At 43.0% G+C, this 20954-nt stretch overlaps 2 protein-coding genes across 4 annotated transcripts in view; one reads left to right on the forward strand and one right to left on the reverse strand.

Moving 5' to 3' along the window:
• The window catches only part of GFI1B (growth factor independent 1B transcriptional repressor), a 528613-nt gene that overhangs the window by 248544 nt on the left and 259115 nt on the right, over positions 1-20954 (forward strand). The window lies entirely within an intron of this gene.
• Positions 1-20954, reverse strand: part of DDX31 (DEAD-box helicase 31) — a 75329-nt gene that overhangs the window by 26803 nt on the left and 27572 nt on the right. The window contains exons 15-18 of one of the 3 annotated variants that reach the window (XM_073313841.2): positions 18764-18814; positions 16876-17015; positions 6253-6334; positions 766-877 (exon numbers count right to left, since the gene is read on the reverse strand). In XM_073313841.2, coding sequence (XP_073169942.2) covers positions 766-877; positions 6253-6334; positions 16876-17015; positions 18764-18814 — 385 coding nt within the window. Of the gene's footprint in view, positions 1-765; positions 878-6252; positions 6335-11356; positions 11557-16875; positions 17016-18763; positions 18815-20954 lie in introns of those variants that run through there. The other 2 variants (XM_073313842.2, XM_073313844.2) reach the window with 2 other exon arrangements.

The following is a 20954-nucleotide window of genomic DNA, read 5'->3' on the forward strand; positions in this document are numbered from 1 at the left end:
CTGTAACAGTTCATATTGTTTGGTTTGGTTTCTGCCAGGAGGCAGTGCATCAGTACAGGATCTCTGGCCACTTCCCTGGTAATTTTCCCCCAGAGCAGACACAATTTCTTGCCCCCTGTCCCACTTCCATATTCTCAAATCTAGGTATAGATGGTAAAAACTCACTGCATTGCTCTGTACCATACTTTACATATCCTATCTGGCAAAAACAGAAGATGAAACCGCAGATTTGTACATAAAGATGCAATAATCATTGTAGTTATCAGTGATTGTGCTTTCTCTGCTATTGGTGTGCTTTCCTCCATGCACACACGTACACACACGTACACACACATCAAATGGAAATATATCCTTGGCTGAGGGCTGCTAGGCGTTTCTTCCAAGACATTCTGTCTCACTGGGTCAAATGCACCCCTGGTGTGAACAGTGGATTCAATGCAGTTACAGCCAAGATGAGGTTAGCCAGTTGCCTCTGACCTTCCCCTTGTAACACACAACCTAGACACTCACGTGACTAGGTCAGAGCCGCCTGGATGCAAATCCTAATGAAAGCCAAGACTGAACCTCATTTGTGCGTAATACGTGAAAATAAGAAATTAATATTTAATATCGTTATAAAGCCTTCTGCTTCCATTTCAACCCCCCTTAGAGACACTGGCCCCGAATGCTTCTGCTAGGCCTTTCCCCCAAAGACTTCCCCATCAGAGGGGAATCCTTTCAGTTTGTATCAGCCATTCGGTAATAAGTTTAAAGAAACCTACTGACCTTTCTTTGCCCACCGGACAGTTCCCTCACTGGAGTGCACATAATTTTCAAATTCGGTCTGCAAGACCGTCGCCCGTTCCCGCACTTCCTGGGGGTTCACGCCACGAGATTTCTAGGAGGGCGGTGGGAGGATTAGAGGAAAGACAGAGTTTGAGTCAGGAATAATGAAGCAGTTTAGAATAGATTTAATAACAGTAAAATCACACAGTAACCACCCCGGGGCCAACGAGGGTAATCCTCTCAATATTACTAGGGAAAAAAATATGTATAGATAAAGATGTTAAAGTCAAAGCAACCAGTGAGCACTGCTTCGTGACGGGAGCAAATCAGGTTTAATTTTGTGTTTTCTAACACCTATTACGTATGTTTTCCCCCCCTCCTGCTAGCAGCCACTTTGGATTCACCAATTTAGCTTCCAATCTTGGTTACAGCAGAGTCAGTCTGGAATAACTCCATCCAGATCAGTGGAGTTACTCCAGACTGACACCACTGGGCCCAGTTTTCTCTTGCGTTTTAGAATGATGTTATGCTAAGTAAAACAGGGAGTAAATCAATCCATCCATCCATATAACCAGTCCTGCCCTAGGACAATGAATTAAACCCCCCCACATTCGTTCTCTCTCATTCCCTATCAACTTCCTGCTCCTTATTCTCGTCTTCACTGATCTTCCTCTCCCTACACTTCCCAGGACTCTCCATCCAAGCTGCTCTCTCCACTTCTTTCTTCCACTCTTGGCCTACTGTCTTCCTACACCGTGAACAATCTCTTCCTTCCTGCACCCTAAGTGCCCTCTTCACTTCCTTCCAGAGAGCCCCTTTATGCAATGACGTCTCTGCACCTTCCCATGCATCAACCATTGTCCCATGTATTGCATCTGTGCACGGCAGACAAGGGGATCTAGTCATTTTACTGGATTTTTTGGGGAAAAAAGGTCTCTATATAATCTCCAAGCTACAAAGCACAGCAGACCAAATTCACTCCTGGTGACACAGGGTGCAAGGCTGACTTAAATGCAGTCATGTCTGCTTACACCTGTGGAGAACTGAATTATTAACAATAACTAATCTGATGAGCTATTTCGCAGTCGGGGGTCCATGCAAGGATATAATATGCCAGAAGTGGAGCCACCTCACAAAAGCGGACATTTGTCGTTGTCATTATCAAGTTTCTACTGACGTGAAACATAAAACTTTTTTTTCTCTCCCCTCCCCACTTTTTCTTTTGTTAAGCCTCTCAGGCAGCATAGAGTGTCACCTTCCCTGCGTTTTTTAATATGAATGTGAAATTAGCGAGGTTGCCCTTTCCCCTGGCGGACAGAATCCTCTGTTATTAAAAAGTAAAGCACTTTAATAATGAAAACTTTTTCTCTTTTTCCTGTGTTTTAACTGTTTAAAATTAATGAGAAGGGCATAACAGTTGTCAAAGCGATATTGAAAGCCGGGTAGCCAGGACCGAATAAGCACGAAAATCCCTCCAGAGTGTTAAATAAACAGCGCTTCAGCCCTCTCCGAATCCCTCTGTTGGTTATTGTATACATTCTGTAACAGCACTCAGAATAGATCTGAGCACTGGGGAGGCAGAAAGGTTTCAGAATTCCAATAAAGGCCTCAAATTAAAGACAGCCTGGTGCGAATTCCAGGAGAAAATTAAAGAGACCTCAAGCTTAAGTGACAGGTGACTTGCTTCTGTGTCACAACTGTCAGGGGATTTAGTGATAATATGGCAATATATTACAAAGGACTTTTCTTATTTCCCCCTTTAGGCTTCAAAATGAGGCATCTCTTCTTGCTGGTGCGGGAGAGGGTGGGAGTAAGACTAAAACGAGGGATAAAAACTAGGTGCATAATTTCCAAAGTGTGAGGTCAGCCCAAGAAAAATAATAAAAAAAAAAGCAAATGGAAGAAAACATAACGTACTTAGAAAACAGCTTCCTCCTTCCTCTCCTTCCTTCTCTTCTATCCCCCTCAACCCTGCCAGAAAGATTTCATTTTAAAGTTGCCCCTTAATGGGCATGAAGAAATCTGGGTTTTGATTCCTGCCTTCCAGGGAGGTTGGTCTTTAAAAAAAAAAAATCTAAATTTAAAACTGACTCAGTGGAGCAGTGTAAAAAAAAAAAACAACCCACCATACACCACTGTCTGAGGCTGTGGACAGATAAAACGAGTGGATTGGCAGCTACAAGAAAGTCTGCATCCTTTACACACCCGAGTAAATCTCATTCCTGAGAGCATCCCTGTTCAAGTCAGAGAGACAATACATCTGAGGCCCTTCTACCATATGCCAAGGCCCAAAAGATAATGCATCGCAGTATTGGTTTGCTTGGCTGTTTCTCCTTCCAGATATATTTACTGCCTCAGTTAGCGGAACTAACCTTTGTAATGAACGCATGCTAAACTCTGTGTGTGTGTGTGTAAGTGTGTGTACGAACGTGTGTGTGTACGTGTGTGTGTACATGTGTGCACACTATGTTACATACTCCGCCTCATTTACAAAAGCTTCTACTACTCTGCGTTTGTGCAGTGCCTTGCGCAATGGCACCACATACTTGGCTGGTCCATAGGCACTGCCATAATAATAATAATTAATAAATAATAATATACACAAGGAGCAACTCATTTTATCTGAGCATTTCGTGACATCACAGAAAAGAAAAAGCAAGCAGGCTAAAAAAAAAGATAGATTCTCTATTTCATAAGAGAGAAACGTATGCCTATTAAGACTGGAATTTTTTTTGGAAGGAGGGGAAGGATATTGGAAATCTCCAAGTTCATTAAGGAAGAGGGTTAATAGAAACGAGAACAGGAGGGATGTTCTTATGGTTAAAAAAAGAAGGGCGAGGCCATAACACGTCCTGCTTCTGTGATACTGGAAAACAAAATGAAGGATGTTGTTTTAATAACTTTTTATTGCCTGGCTGATTCTGATCCTCCTGCACAGTCCCTAGAACCCACCACGGTATTTTTTTTTCTACCCCTCCCCCCATAAAAGTTGAAAGATCAGATTTATTCTCTTTGTAGGTGTGTGAACAGATGTAGCCACATATATATTTTATGTGTCTAAATATAAAATATACATTTTACAGGCACTTCAGCTCACTCCCCCGTTGCTCACAGGAGCCCAAAAATGTGTGTTCCAAAGGGGTATTTATAATGGACTTCAGTCAAGGTGGTGAGAGCCGAAGAGCATTATAATGAGGTCTCTGTGTGCACAAGTCTCACGTATACATGACTCCATGCGTGGAGAGCTGATAAGGTAAAGAGAACTCTGTAACTTGCAAGTAGCAAAGTCATGACTGGGTTCGGTTACATCCTTCATAACAAGCGGAAATTAAAACTTGCAGTCGCTGTCTGTTCCACACACAGTCTATTTTGTTCCTCGTTCGCTATACTGGCCCTATGGAGAAGTCCTATAGCATTTAGTAGGGGATGATAACTTTTCCATAGACCTTTTAGAAATCACCCTATAGAATCTGACAGAGAATTAGATCCCTGACACAGAATGCTACAGGCTGCCATAGAAAGGATTGCATCCTCTATTACATTTTATAGGCTTTTAAAGAGTAATGTCTATAGAATCCTATTTAATGTCCATAGAACTACATTGGTTTCATCCCTATTAAATTTTTCAGGACATTCCCGTAACAAGATATTTCCTCTCTTGGTCAAAGTCTTTTAAACCTGTGTCAGGCAGCACCACCAACTTCCCACAGTTAGGGTGAATCCCAGCTCCACTGAATTAAATGGCAAATATCCCATTGTCTTAAAAAGGGCCAGGATTTCAACTTTAGATTGGCAAGATCCCTGGGGCAGGGATTATCTTTTTGTTATACGTACCTCACCTAGCATAATGGGGTTCTCTAGACACTACCACAAGTAATGAATGGGAATACTAACCAGTTTCCAAATATCAGTTTATTTTGGTGTGGTTAGCGGTTAGCCTTATTCTACAGATGGAGAAAATGAGGCACAAAGAGTTTGTTAATGTCAATGTTTTCAAAAGTGGCCATTGATTTGAGAGTCCTCAGTCGTTGGGTTCTCAATTCAATGCACCATGGCCCTGATTTTCACAAGCTTCAAAAACAGCTGCAATTGAAAGACCAAACCGAAACCTTCCAGAGAAAGATTTTCTCTTCCCAGACAACACAATTACACTGGCCCAAGATGGGTTATATTCTGCCCTGGGCCAGTGCCAGATTTAAAGTGGGATATCTTTAGAGCCAGCAGGGCTAGAAATTGGGAGTTTTATAATCGTTGAAAGGGGATTCCAAGTCTCCAACGGTACACACAAAGCTTACTTCTTGACAGGAGCATGCACAAGAATAAAATATGATCACTTTTGGAGGAGGTGTGCCCCTGCTTGTCCCCCCTTGTGTATGCCCCTGCTTCCAAGGATACTGGACTTCAAAGTGGTGACATTTTTATGCACAGAAAAGGTACGTTAGGTCATTTTTAAAGAATGCAGCAATCCCAAACTCACACCAATGAAGCCTTTATACTAACACACACGCTTATTAAACTATGTATTTGTTAGACTACTTTACAGACCACACTCCTGAACAATAAGGATTTGTTCCAGGCAACATACAACAGAAAATAAAAAAAAGTATATACTATATATTGACTTTAGCAAAGGGCCAGAAATACATGGGTTTTGAATAGAAATGTCAGATGATCTACAGATCTTCATTGTAGAAGATGTACGGCATAACAGAAGGATGACTATTTTTCAAAGCCATGGGAACACACACAGTTCCCAACAGAGCCGTCAGTAGGAAACTGGAAGACAGTGGACAAGTTGAAGACTGCTGGGTGATGTAATGGAACGAGTGAATTGGCAAAATAATGAGCGAGTGGAAAAATAAACCTGGATAATGCTTGACTTTCACTCACATTCTATCTAAGACCTGGGCTCTTAAACAGCAATACTCTCCAATTTGCTCTAATGACTGAAAGATCCATTACAAGTGTCTACATTCTGGGAATGAGCAAGGAAGGGGCTGATCCAAAGCCCACCAATATCAGTGGAAAGACTCCCATCTGCAGCAATGGGCTTTGGATCAGGCCCTGGGCAAACAAGGTGAGGATTAAAAAAGCCTGGAGAATGCATCACAAAAAATGTTTATTTACTTGGAGGACTATTGTGTAGTTTGTAATCACTTAAAATAGGTCAGAATCTGCTAGCTAATGGTCTGCAGTAGGTTTGTAAAAAGAGCAATGCAGTTTCTTTGCCATAAAAGCCCTCACTACGGCATGACCTACTGTGAAATCTTTGCTGAGCATTGTAGAGGTACGTTTTGGGGCAAAACTTTCAAGGAACATAGATTAGGGAAGTGTGGAATAGAGAGGTTCAACTGTCATTTTGCACTGCCCAGATCATGGGTTTGCTAATCCCTTGGCTTGAAGAAACAGAGCCAAGGAAAAGCCTATTTGTCATGCTTGGTTAGGAAACGAAAATTTAAGCAATTCCAAATCGGAACATTTGCTCACCTTGTTTCCCCACTGGCGCCCCTTGAAACGATCGTCTTTCATCAGGCTGGACAGAATATCCTCCATCTTCATCTCGGAGACACTGACGCAGCAGAAAAGAAAAAAAAAATTGTAATGTCTCCTCTTTTCCCAAAGACGACGCACAGCTTTCTATACGGCTGTGTCTACACCGGCAATTGAACGACAGAACTTGTGTCTTTCAGAGGTGTAAACCCTCCCGCCCCCCAAAAGACAAAAGTTTTGCCGCGACAAGTGCCAGTGTGAACAGCTCCGCCCGTTGGGGGTAGAAGTTTTTTGTCGGCAGGGGAGCCAACAAACAGCCGCTACACTGCGTAACTTTTAGGGGCATGGCTGTGGAGACATAGCCTTCAAAAGTGGACTCGATTCCTCACCAAGGGGATCAGACATAACCAGTGATCCCAAAAATGCCACAGAATGGTAAAGCGGGGCAGAAGGGACCAACGCCTAAAATTTCAGCCTGAGATGATGCCAGATACGTTTTTATAGTGCTTTTCACTCCCAAAAAGTCTCACTTCAGACACAATTTACAACACTGCCATAACAGACACGGAACCTGGGAGATGTCTGAAGACCTGGAGTGAAATCTTTGTCCTACTGAAGTCAATGAGAGTTTTTTATATTGATTTCAATAGGGCCACGATTTCACCCATAATCTTGCTCCCATTAAAGTGAAGGGAAAAATTATCACACACTTTAATGGTGCGGAAACTAACGTAACAGTAGCCATGGGTGGGAAGTGAAGAACACTATAGTCCATTGGAAGATTCTTGGCTCTCACCTACCATAAAGTCTTCAATAATTAGCACTTCCAATTTTAAGGTTTAACTGAAAATTATTAATTTAGCTCTAGAGAAAAGAAGCAGGGTAACTGGGAAATATTAGTGTATTATGGAAAAAGTACCAGATAAAGTTTTCATATGGTTCCTATCCTCAGTAATTTTGAGCTGGTCAGTTTTACAGTAATAATTGATAAGACTATGAACCTCTAACACACCTGGACGAACTCAAAGGATTTAATAAACATTAAGGTGACCTGCAAAAGAAAGGAATTGAGTTTGTGCACTTGTGTGTGCATATATATGAGAGAGAGAAATTCATAGATTCAAGGCCAGAAGGGACCATTCTGACCATCTAGTCTGACCCCTATATAACATAGGCCACAGACCTTCCCCAAAATAATTCCGAAAGAATATCTTTTAGAAAAACATCCCATCTTCATTTTAAAACGGTCAGTGCTGGAGAATTCACCAATACACTTGGTAAATTGTTCTAATGGTTAATTACTCTCACTCGTACCGTCTTATTTCCAGTCTGATATTGTCTAGCTTCAACTTTCAGCCATTGGATTGTGTTACATCTTTTTTGCTAGATTGAAGAGCCCATAATTAAATATTTGTTCCCCAGGTAGATACTTATAGACTGTAATCAAGTAACCCCTTAACCTTCTCTTTGAGTCTATTGCTATAAGGCATGTTTTCTGATGTCTAATTCTTTAATCATTCTCACAGCTCTTCTCTGAACCCTCTCCAATTTATCAACATCCTTCTTGAATTGTGGACACCAGAACTGGTCGCAGTATTCCAGCAGCAGTTGCATTTATGCCCAATATAGAGGTAAAATAGCCTCTCTTCTCCTCCTCAGTTCCCCCATAACCCCCAAATCCTTTTCAGAATCACTGCTTCCCAGGACACAGCCCCCCATCCCATAAGTATGGCTGATATTCTTTGTTCCTAGATGTATAAATTTACATTTAGCCATATTAAAATGCATATTCTCTGCTGGCACCCGGTTTATTTAGTGATCCATACTGCTCTGTATCAGTGGCCTGTCCTCTTCATTATTCACCACTGCCAATTTTTGTGTCATCTGCAAGCTTTATCAGTGATGATTTTATGCTTTCTTCCAAGTCATTGATAAAAATGTTAAATAGCATAGGGCCAAGAACCAACCCCCGCAGGACCCCATTGGAAACACACCTGCTGGATGGATACTCCTGATTTACAATTACATTTTGAGACACAAGAAAGGTTTTTCCCCTGCTCCCAGAAAAGAAAGTGTTTCTTTTTGCTTATTTTTTATTAGGTCTCATCTTTCCTTGTTTTAGTGGTGGACTCCTCAGAAGACTACAGAACGTGAGACGGAGCATTCTTAGCCTTCATGGGCAGAGCATTTTTAACTCTAGCATAGGAAAGGTTTTCTCCCACATGTTAACAACCCCCTCGCCCAAATATTGTGTTGAAAAACAAATGCTTGAAATGCAGGTATAAGCATTCATAGGTCATATCTTGTGCTAATTGAAGCCAATGGAAGTTTTTCCATTGGCTTCAGTAGGACCAATATTTGGCTGTATGAACAGTACTGTATTAAGAATTAAACCAAAATTCTGGGAAAATTTGAGGGCCAAAATTTTTTTTCTGGCATATTATGCAGTTGCTCCTCCACGTTTTTCTACCTTCTATCTTTTTCTACCTTTCTATCTGTGCCCATGTGAAAGCATAGAGGGGCTCTTATTTTTAAATCACAGCATTCTAAATGTAACAAACAGATTTTTTTCGCCAAGTTCTTTTGCTTAATGCTGCCATGTGGAAGACTCCAGGTCAACGTACAGACCCATCATATCATTCCCCAGCTCAACAAGGCATGGAGTGCATCCAAGTCTCCACTGGAACACACAAAGCGTACTTCCAGGCAGGCAAGTCAACCTAGATACAATCTACATGGAGCTACTATTAGGTGGGTGCATAACTGGTTGGAAAACTGTTCCCAGAGAGTAATCATCAGTGGTTCACAGTCAAGCTGGAAGGACATATTGAGTGGGGTTTTGCAGGGATCAGTTCTGGGTCCGGTTCTGTTCAATATCTTCATCAATGATTTAGATAATGGCATAGAGAGTACACTTATAAAGTCTGCAGACGATACCAAGGTGGGAGGGGTTGCAAGTGCTTTGGAGGACAGAATTAAAATTCAAAATGATCTGGACAAACTGGAGAAATGGTCTGAAGTAAATAGGATGAAATTCAATAAGGACAAATGCAAAGTACTCCATTTAGGAAGGAACAATCAGTTGCACACATACAAAATGGGAAATGAGTGCCTTGGAAGGAGTACTGCAGAAAGGGATCTGGAGGTCATAGTGGATCACAAGCTAAATATGAGTCAACAATGTCGTAAAAAAACCCAAACATCATTCTGGGATCTATTAGCAGGAGTGTTGTAAGCAAGACACAAGAAATAATTCTTCTGCTCTACTCCACGCTGATTAGGCCTCAACTGGAGCATTGTGTCCAGTTCTGAGTGCAACATTTCAGGAAAGATGTGGACAAGCTGGAGAAAGTCCAGAGAAGAGCAACAAAAAAGATTAAAGGTCTAGAAAACATGACCTATAAGGGAAGATTGAAAAAACTAGAAAAGGAGGACTTGTGGCACCTTAGAGACTAACCAATTTATTAGAGCATAAGCTTTCGTGAGCTACAGCTCACTTCTTCAGCTGCATATCGTGGAAACTGCAGCAGGCTTTATATATACACAGAGAATATGAAACAATACCTATTCCCACCCCACTGTCCTGCTGGTAATAGCTTATCTAAAGTGATTTCCAGCACAAATCCAGGTTTTCTCACCCTCCACCCCCCCCACAAATTCACTCTCCTGCTGGTGATAGCCCATCCAAAGTGATAACTCTTTACACAATGTGCATGACAATTAAGCTGGGCTATTTCCTGCATAAATCCAGGTTCTCACATCCCCCCACCCCCATACACACACAAACTCACTCTCCTGCTGGTAATAGCTCATCCAAACTGACCACTCTTCAAGTTAAAATCCAAGTTAAACCAGAACATCTGGGGGGGGGGGTAGGAAAAAACAAGAGGAAACAGGCTACCTTGCATAATGACTTAGCCACTCCAAGTCTCTATTTAAGCCTAAATTAATAGTATCCAATTTGCAAATGAATTCCAATTCAGCAGTTTCTCGCTGGAGTCTGGATTTGAAGTTTTTTTGTTTTAAGATAGCGACCTTCATGTCTGTGATCGCGTGACCAGAGAGATTGAAGTGTTCTCCGACTGGTTTATGAATGTTATAATTCTTGACATCTGATTTGTGTCCATTTATTCTTTTACGTAGAGACTGTCCAGTTTGACCAATGTACATGGCAGAGGGGCATTGCTGGCACATGATGGCATATATCACATTGGTGGATGTGCAGGTGAACGAGCCTCTGATAGTGTGGCTGATGTTATTAGGCCCTGTGATGGTGTCCCCTGAATAGATATGTGGGCACAGTTGGCAACGGGCTTTGTTGCAAGGATAAGTTCCTGGGTTAGTGGTTCTGTTGTGTGGTATGTGGTTGTTGGTGAGTATTTGCTTCAGGTTGCGGGGCTGTCTGTAGGCAAGGACTGGCCTGTCTCCCAAGATTTGTGAGAGTGTTGGGTCATCCTTTAGGATAGGTTGTAGATCCTTAATAATGCGTTGGAGGGGTTTTAGTTGGGGGCTGAAGGTGACGGCTAGTGGCGTTCTGTTATTTTCTTTGTTAGGCCTGTCCTGTAGTAGGTAACTTCTGGGAACTCTTCTGGCTCTATCAATCTGTTTCTTTACTTCTGCAGGTGGGTATTGTAGTTGTAAGAAAGCTTGACAGAGATCTTGTAGGTGTTTGTCTCTGTCTGAGGGGTTGGAGCAAATGCGGTTGTATCGCAGAGCTTGGCTGTAGACGATGGATCGTGTGGTGTGGTCAGGGTGAAAGCTGGAGGCATGCAGGTAGGAATAGCGGTCAGTAGGTTTCCGGTATAGGGTGGTGTTTATGTGACCATTGTTTATTAGCACTGTAGTGTCCAGGAAGTGGATCTCTTGTGTGGACTGGACCAGGCTGAGGTTGGTGGTGGGATGGAAATTGTTGAAATCATGGTGGAATTCCTCAAGGGCTTCTTTTCCATGGGTCCAGATGATGAAGATGTCATCAATATAGCGCAAGTAGAGTAGGGGCTTTAGGGGACGAGAGCTGAGGAAGCGTTGTTCTAAATCAGCCATAAAAATGTTGGCATACTGTGGGGCCATGCGGGTACCCATAGCAGTGCCGCTGATCTGAAGGTATACATTGTCCCCAAATGTGAAGTAGTTATGGGTAAGGACAAAGTCACAAAGTTCAGCCACCAGGTTAGCCGTGACATTATCGGGGATAGTGTTCTTGACGGCTTGTAGTCCATCTTTGTGTGGAATGTTGGTGTAGAGGGCTTCTACATCCATAGTGGCCAGGATGGTGTTATCATCTAACACCTAGGTTAAAAACTAGGTGTGTTTAGTTCAGAGAAGAGAAGACAAAGAGGGTCATGATAACAGTTTTCAAGTACATAAAAGGTTGTTACAAGAAGGAGGAAGAAAAACTGTTCTCCCTAGCCTCTGAGGATAGGACAAAAATCAATGGGCTTAACTTGCAGCAAGGGCAGTTTAGGTTGAACATTAGGAAAAGGTTCCTAACTGTCAGGGTGGTTAAGCACTGGAATAAATTACCTAGGGAGGTTGTGGAATCTCCATCGTTGGAGATTTTTAAGAGCAGGTTAGACAAACATCTGCCAGGGATGGTCTAGTTAATACTTAGTCCTGCCATGAGTGCAGGGGACTGGACTAAATGACCTCTCGAGGTTCCTTCCAGTCCTACATTTCAATGATTCTGTAAAAGGCAGCCTATACAGCTCTGGAGTAGGGACCAAGCAGCCTCACTGTCACTCAGCAATGATGCTCGTCATGTGATTAAGGAGCTCCTAAAATCAGTATATTCTCACCCAGAAGGATGGTGACAGCAACAAAGGGTCTAGAGGCTAGGGGAAAAGAGTGGGATCACCAGGATTTTTCCATCCCCCACCATCCTGCAAAACAAAATACTGTAAAGGACTTTGTTTTACTAGCTTGCAGCATCCATTTCCCAGCCAAGTTATTTCCCTTTCCCACAAGATCTTGCAATCATTACGATTGAATGCAATGTTACTTGGGTTAGGGCTGATCAGACCCAGTCTCCCTGTTGGATAAGCTCACTCACCAAGTCTGACATAGCCTCAGCAGCCATTTTCAATGCCAGCCCTAAGACTTTATTTTCTTTCCTTTCTGGGATCACAGTCAAAAAAGTGAAACTTCAACATCTCTTTCAGGTTACGTGTAAAACCAATGCCCTGCCTGTTTGTGATCATTAAAAATCCCATGGAGCCTTTTGAAATAAAGGAGACAATCTGGTGTCATAGCCAAGTGTCGCAAGGGGTGTTTATTTTCATGCTGTCTATTTCAATTTCTCCTGTCATTTTAACTGGATGTGTTGCTCTCCACTCCCAGTTGTAATACATAAAGTAAAGCACATGCATGAATGTTTGAAGGATGGGGCCTGGGTTCCCAAGAGGCTACATTCAGAGGTGGGTAGATAGATCCCTCTATACAAAAGACCAAATTCTTCTCTTTGTTACACTGATGTAAAGCCAAAGTAGCTCCACCAAAGTCAACGGAGTTACTATGGATTTATACCTGTTTACAGGACAGCAGAGTTTGGACCACTGTTTAGGAATCTTTCTCGATCAACGTTATCATAGGAATGTAAGGATTCTGAAAGGTATTATTTTTGTTTTCTTAAATTTGGTGAATTCAGAGATTAATAATAATGCTCTGCACTTCAGTGCCTGCATCTGAGGATCTCAAAGCACTTTACAAATAGGAATTGATCTCGATACTCACAATACCCTGCAAGACAGGGATAACAGAGGTGACCTATTTTGCAGCTATGGAAAAAGAGGCAGAGACAGGTTAAATAACTTTTCCCAGGTTACACAGGGAGTCAATGGCAGAACCAGGAACAGAACCCAAGAGTAAATACTGACAGCTCCACAATTTATTCGCTAAATCACCCTGCTAAATGCAAGCATGGCACATGGGAAAGCTTCCCCTTACAGTTCTGCTAATGAACCTTGATTGTGACCTGCAGTACCACACCATCCCTGCTATTTCAGTCATACCCAGTTAAAGAAACTGAGGTGAACACAACTTCTTGAAACATCAAGTTCATGACATGCCATGAAGGAGCGGAGCCAGTCCAGAGAAGTTATGATTCGGTCCAAAGGGTTGAGAGTTATGGTTCTGCATTGGCCAAGATCCCAACCTATGTGGAACGCAAGCATCATCCCTTATGCAGCTAGGAAATCCTGCACAGAGAAGATTCCTTCACAGAGAATGTAGAGGTAGAGAAAGGAAAGGGGAGGCAGGGGAATGGAAGGAAGGGAAATGGAGCATAAAAAGACAACTGAGGGTTTTTCTGTTTGTTTTTGAAAAGCATAACGGTAAATTAAAACATAAATGGCAACCACTTAAGCAAGAGAAATGCATTTCTCCCCATACCCCCAAAGGTTGCTTTGACAAAGCTGTGAATGAACATGTCAAGCCTTTGACACTGATTTGCCTGAGATATGTCACCCCCGCTCCTCTCTCCTGGCATGGTGCCAGCTCACAGCCTTATAGCTATGCAAACTCAGTTCACAGCGGGGAGCATCATGCAAAGGGGAAATGGGGGGAACGACTGGTGCCTTCAAGTGGATGCGCTTTCCTTCATAAATTAGTTAGGCAGCCGTTAGGAGATAAAGAAATTATCTGATGGCTGTCGAAGCAGGCGCGGCTAGATTACACTTGAAGGAACTAAAAGAGACATAAGCAAAAAATATATATATCCATATCTTGCTGACTTTCTTCTGCTTCTTGCTTCCTTCCTTTGAAGGAAAATCTTTTAGTTACACACAGGGCTGAGGCAGACCATTTTGGAATCTAACCTTAAAAAAAGAGGGAAATACATAAGAAATGACAGGGAGGGAGGGAGGGAGGGGGGGAAGAGAGAGAGAGAATTTCTGGCTAGGGAGGGAAAACGTAACATTAAATTACGCAAAGCAAGAAAACAAAGTTGCAAAGGAAACCATACAGCATTCCTGAACCCACTGGGTATTACTGTTCTCAGCAAAGCCAAAATGGAACGGTTTTGGCAAAGGCTAACCCTGCTCTGAGATTTTAGAAGCCAAATAACGACTTCAGGTACAGGTGAAAATGAAGTAAAGGTAATCATTCCTAATTCTGAAAGAGATTTTCATTCAGGAACATGCTGCATCTGCTCTGATTATTTACGACTGTGAACAGTTCTGAACCTAAACCCAATGCCCACTGTGGGAGGAAAAAATCCTCCTGGCCAGATCCTCAGCTGGCATAAATCAGCATAGCTGTTAATTTACACCAAAATTCCAGCGATCTGTCTTGTGCTTTGTCTTCCTAGAAACACATTTTACCTACTATTTTACATAAACCGATAAACCCATCAGGACTTTGATTAAAAGCATATTTTCAGTTAAGCAAAGAAACAAACCACAAACCCAAACAACTTATGCAGGCTTCATAGAAAGATACAAAGAAGATCCAGGAACAAAAGTTCTCATGGCAGTCCAGCGCCTGCTGGCTTTTGCCCTCTACCCTAATTTAAATGGTCAGGATTATCACCGTAACGCTCAGGTTATGAAGTGTGGTGGCAATTTGTATGGATGGCACTTGCTGCCCTGAGCTTCAAGTTGCCTTTCCAAATCTTTTCGGTAATTCTTTAGCACTCCTCTCTTGCCTGTTGCCCCCTCACATACACTGGCACGATGATTTGGAAGAGAACAAGATATGCCACTACATACAAGCCAAACCACCAGCCTGTCCCAATTAGCCACACATTTCTCTGATCAGGTAACTGTGGGTGAATTACACTCCACTCTTCTAGAGGCCCGCAATCCTATTGCGTGCAAGTTTTATTACGAAGATTAAATTGAAAAATAAGACAATATACTCAGTGTAATTTGGCTGTACTGATTTCAGAAGGGCTAAAATACATTCACATACACCTCCTCCAGTCAAGCTGTGGAACATAACATCTAAGGACACCCAACGATCAGTATCCAGCTCAACAAGAGGTCTCCTTAGCTGCTATAACTGCTAGCAAGCTCAGGAGACACTGCTCCTTAAACGTCTCAAAAATACCCAAAAGGCTGAAACTTTGCTAATTAAAATTAAAGTAAAATAAAAACATGCAATTTCACCTCTTTCTCTCACACAAACAAAAATACAACTTTCTACCTGGAGTTAAAAACTCACAAAAATGTGGGATTTCACCTTTAAAATGTCAGTGCTATTTGTTACATGGAAGAGAAGGAAAAAAACCCCAAAACATGTCAGCTTAGCGCTCCAGGTCTTGCTGGTGTCTGCTTAATAGATTGTTTCCTGGGATGATGGATGGCTCTTTGTTAGACCACTAAATGGCTCACTGCCTAGAAGAATCTGGTATTTGTTGCCAATGTTAGTTTATTTCAAGAATCCAAAACCAAACTAGAATCTGGGCTGTTCCACCCCATACATACACGCGCAAAATAAAAGCCAGTTCATTGTATATCACAGTGATGTGACTTGGCTGTTGTTCTGAACAACAAGAGACATTGATACGAGGAGTACAGGAAGGTGTGAACATCCAAATGGCTGGTGAAGAGATTTGGGACATGGTGGCAGAGTAACGAGCGCTCCAAAACAGCAGTGATTAGCAAGGATGGGGAGGATTCACTCTAGGATGCACAGCCCTAGTTAGAGGTAGGCTCTTTCCCTCCTAAATTGTGAGGAAGACTTTAGTGTTCACAACAACTTCAAGACTGATGGCTCCCAGACACAGAACTCCTATTTATACACAAAGCAGGTAGAGGCAGTGCAAACTTCCCCCACCTCTCAATGTACCTCATGTTGGGTCACCTCTAAGGGTCAGAAGGCAATTTGGTCTTCATGACACGTTCATCCTCGGTTTTATTCAGGAGGGAGCTGAGAGAGGGACTAACAGGGTGGTGGGTTTTGTGATGTGGATGCTTGTCCATTGAGAACTAAGACCTCATTTCATGCAGACTGCCGAACAGCCATCCATATGTAGGCTCTGGGCATCCTTACTAGCCTGTCTGGCCTTCCTCAGCCATACTCCCACATTCTTTGACTAGCCAGAGCCGGCAAGCGCTACTGAAGCCTCCTCCCCAGGCTTTGCCAATACACCTCACTTTTAGCCTGCAACACTCATGCCATCCCAGTGCCAGGGCCCTGTACAGTTCTACCAGCCTCTCTTAAGTAGGACGTCCAAGAGTCTCTACTATTGCAGTCCTGAGCCCAAACATAGGGCACGGCTTGGCCAACTCTCTCAACTGTGACCTGCAACTCCCCAGTTATGCCAGTCCTGGATCTCTGGTGAAGAGACAGCATGAACTCTGACAACGTGGACAAGTGTCCAGTAGCCATTAGAGGTGCTCACTTGACTTGTGACCTCCAGTAGGCAAAGTCTGAACACAGGGCTTTAAAGGTAACAACTGTGCACAATAGTTCCCTTCCTTGCCGTCCCCCACACAGTAAATTTGTCATACTGAGGATTTTATAGGTTTTAGTTCCCTCTTTTTGCCATTCTGTGGCTAGTCCTGAAGCACAAGAATTAATAACTCTTATTAAAACCTGTACAAGACACAGTCCCTCTGCAAGTGCCATGGAAGGTTAATTAGCTGAGATGAGCTGAAACTTTTGTTCAGGTTTCTGACTCACTTAATCTTGTGAGAAGCCAGCGAGTTGACATATTCTGCCTCCGAAGGAGTCAGGACGAGCAAGCTGTTCCCGTGACAGCCAATCCGAGCCGTCCTCCCAATTCGGTGGACGTATTCCGCAGGCGAAGCCGGAGCGTTATACTTCAGAAGGAAACATGAGAGGGAAAAGGAGGAATTAACAGAACACGGTGGTGTTAATTATAAACAAGGCACCTCGTCTATTAACGTAGAGAGGATCTGGGTGCCTTGCCTTCCTTAGAAAGGGGCTGTTTATAAAGAACCCATCGGACTGATCCCTGGAACCATCACTCAGCTCAGCCTCATCAGCCATAGCAGGGTTTTGACATGAGAATGTGACACATTGGCCAAGTTTCAGATAATAGGACAGTTTCCCCATCTCAATGTCTCTCTTCGCCTTTTAAATTTTATTTCTGCACAGGCTTGTCAGTAATCTGTTTGCCTTTTTTTAAAAAAAACAAGATTGCCCACACAGAGCAATAAGCTGCCTGCAGTACATTTGGGAGAAAAAGCTGCCAGGAGAAAGGAGAAGGATTCAAATTCAAAGTCAGGCTAAATTGCTCTGGTTTATTTAAAGTGAATCAGTGCCAGTTACTCGGCAGAAAACAACCACAGGCAAAGTACAGGTGTACAGCTCTTTATGTAGGAGGTAGGTGATGGATACAGACCAATTGTCTTTCCATCTCTACTCATCAGACACTATTAACATTTTGATTAAGCCCCCAGTAATAAACCAGTGACACCCATTTACTTCAGTAGGCATTAAAGGTGTTCAGCAATTTGCAGCATCAGGTCCTATAAATTGGGACACGTCCTCCCCCAAATCATCCTGGAAAACCAACACGCACAGAGATACTGCTTAGAAGTAAGCCCTCTGCAGTTTACTTGGAAAAAACCCAACGACCAAAGCCCATTTTAGTCTTTATATCTGTGCCCTTTGGCAAAAATTCTACTGGCTAGAGGTCTGAGTAAGACGCTGTGAGCAATCTAATTGCTCTCTGCAGGTCAGTGCTCATGGACACTGCTCTCAAGACAACCGAGCTTTCGCCTTCTGGACAAGCACAAGTCTCCCAGGGCCTTAGATAATTTGCACTGTGTTCAAGCACTGGCAACTATATCTTTGGATAAATAAATTTGGCCTGCAAACTAAAGACTTTGCCCCCATCCTCCTCTGACCAGCTATTTGCTACAAAATCTCTTTTTTTTTTTAGCTAAAATTAAAATCAGACTAATTACATCGAGGGGCGTGCTAGAAATTAAAAGGCTTTTTTGTTGGTGAACATAGCATGCTAGTACCCAACCATCTACACATCTGCTGGGAGGTGGCAGCACCTTGGGCCAGCGGCCATCACAGCCACACTGCTATTTTTAACATGCTGGCTCGATCAAAGCTAGAGCGTGCCTGAATTACACCCCAGAGCTGCAATGGAGATGGACCCTTAGTAGGTGAAAATCTTGGGTTCCATATTTCTCCTTGTATTTTTCAAAGTCAACTTATAAAATTTACAATTATTTTAAAGTTATAAACAATATTTTACACACACTCCTCTCTCGCCCTCAGTCCTTGAACTTACAACCTGCCATTTATTCAGGGTTCGATCCAGCTCCCACTCAAAAGAAGGGCAAATCCTGCTGTGGAAAAAGAGGGTACCTGGGAATCCTGTGACCCAGAAGGAAGCTTGGGCCCCGATCCTGTGGGATCTACTGCACCTGTGGACCACGGCACTTACGCAGAGACTGTAGGACTTGACCTAGCATGGACCCCCGGCTTTCAGGGATTGTATCCAGGTATAAGAGTATCAATACAAGGTTTCACTTGTCTGACCACGAGTATATAGTATTTATTTACACGCGCACACACGGAAACCTACCTGAACAATCCAGGTGACCTGAGGCAGGTCTAATCCTCGTGCTGCGACATCCTTTAAAAGTAATTTAAAAAAACCACAATTTTTAAAAACTGCTTACAAAATAAAGGCAGATACAATGCATTCAGAATGATTGATATTTGGGGAAATGCAGAGTTTCAGGCTGTGGGAGTTTTACATACTTTGTTTAAATAGAGACAGACAGAAAGTTTAAAACCAATGTTTATGAGTTAAACAAAAACAAAGTCGAAAAAGGGTTTTTACAAAACCAGAAATATTTTCATTATTCTGGGCCAGACCCTAGCAGATGTAAATATACCCACTTCACTGTAGTTATGTTGATTTATGGTAGCTGAGTCTTTGGCCCTTTAAATTCTATGGGAGAGATTCTGCCCCCCTCATGCTCGTGATGCCTTACTTCTTGATTTGTGCCACTGAAGAAAACGGAAGTGCTCAGACAGGAAGATACTATCCACTATGACTAAGGGTGGCAGTATGTAGCCCTCTGAAAACAATGTTACTGTTTGAATTTAAGCGTTCCAATGCAATGTTTGCAATCTGGACGTTTCAGCTTGTGCTAGTGCATGAGAACCTAAGAGTGGAAACCGACTTGCCTGAGTTTACTTTCCAAGCACCTGCTTCTTATTTAAAAGGCCAACAAGCACTTCAGTAGAGACCAAGACTTGCAGGGAGCAGGTGGGCTCCTCCAGAAGATGGGACCTGATCTAGCCATTTGATTTACACTGAACAGGTTTTGATTTGGAGCAATAAAACTCAGCCCTGAAGAGAACAGTCTGAAACCCTGCCGCTGCTGGGAGAGTTATACGAAGCACTGGCTAGTGAACTGGCTTACCAACTTACAGAAGGACTTTTGAGTGAGATCCTTTGACATACCCACAGCCAGTGAAGATTACAAACAAACCTTTTCGAACAGGTCTTAAGGTTTAAATATTGCCCTCCAAAATAGCTTCAAAATCCCCATCCCCGATTTCCTGCAGCATCAGTATCATCCTTACACATTCCTTGGATTTAGCAATTGCCCCACTCAGTACAGTGGCAGTATGCAGATTTGCCTCTGCTGGGAAATGTTTTGGAACACATGTATCTTTCAGCTCATTGCAAAATAGAACACATTAAGAATGTAAGTAGGAGCCTAATGTGCTAAAAGTGTGTCAGCCGCCCACTGAAGTGTCTTCAAGCAACTCCCACGCACGTGAAAGACTAGGAAGCCGAAGTTCCAGCAGCAAAGGCCTTCCCATGAACGCCAGCCAGGTTACACTGTGGCTCCAAGTGAAGTCAAACAGGAGCCACTTTGCATAGAGACTACTTAGGGTATGTAGACACCTGCGGCTGGCCTGTGCCAGCAGACTCGGGCTCATGGGGCTTGCGCTGAGGGGCTGTTTAATTATGATGTCATTGTTTGGGCTTGGGGCTGCAGCCCGAGCTCCGGCACCCTCCCACCTTGCAGGGCCATGGAGTCTGGATTCCAGCCTGTCCCCCAACGTCTACACTGCAATTAAACAGCCCCTTAGCCCAAGTCAGCTGGCACAGGCCAGCCGCGGGTGTCTAACTGCAGTGTAGACATACCCTTAGAAGTCAACACATCCTTTCGCCCTGAAGTGCTCATTATGAAACGGCTCACTCCTACAGTCAGATGAGCAGAGGTGCAAAAAGTCACATAAGAACATTAAAGCAAATAAATAGGGAGAAATCAATTTTGCAGCAGTACGGGAAGATCAGAGAGGTCAATACACCCTATTCCTCTGAACCTGTGTTCTCAAGCCCCAGGTTGAGAACCACTGCTGTAAACAGCATTATCCCCATTGTACATTTGGGAAAGCAGTCAGAAAAATGAAGAGGTTAATTCTTGTCCTTACAGAGAGTCAGGGGTAGGAGCTGGGATTAGAATTTAGGAGGAGTTCCAGGCTCCCAGACTCCTGCTCAGTTCATTAGGCCATGCTGCCTTCTCAGTATCAGCAGCAGGATTCAGTTTAGTTTGCTAATTACTAACCTTTATTCTCTTGAGGATTATACCAGCCTTTTAAAATGAGGTCATGTGATTTACTGGTAATTGGAAAGCTCTGCAGTCCTTCAGAGATTCCTCAACATTAGCCCACGTGCGTCTCTTGTGGATCCTATTCCTATAAACTGCGTAGTGTGAAAGCAGCACAGGGCAGTTCGGTGGTAGAACTCT

This window comes from Lepidochelys kempii, chromosome 16 (assembly GCF_965140285.1).
Source record: "Lepidochelys kempii isolate rLepKem1 chromosome 16, rLepKem1.hap1, whole genome shotgun sequence".
NCBI classification, from domain to species: Eukaryota; Metazoa; Chordata; order Testudines; family Cheloniidae; genus Lepidochelys; species Lepidochelys kempii.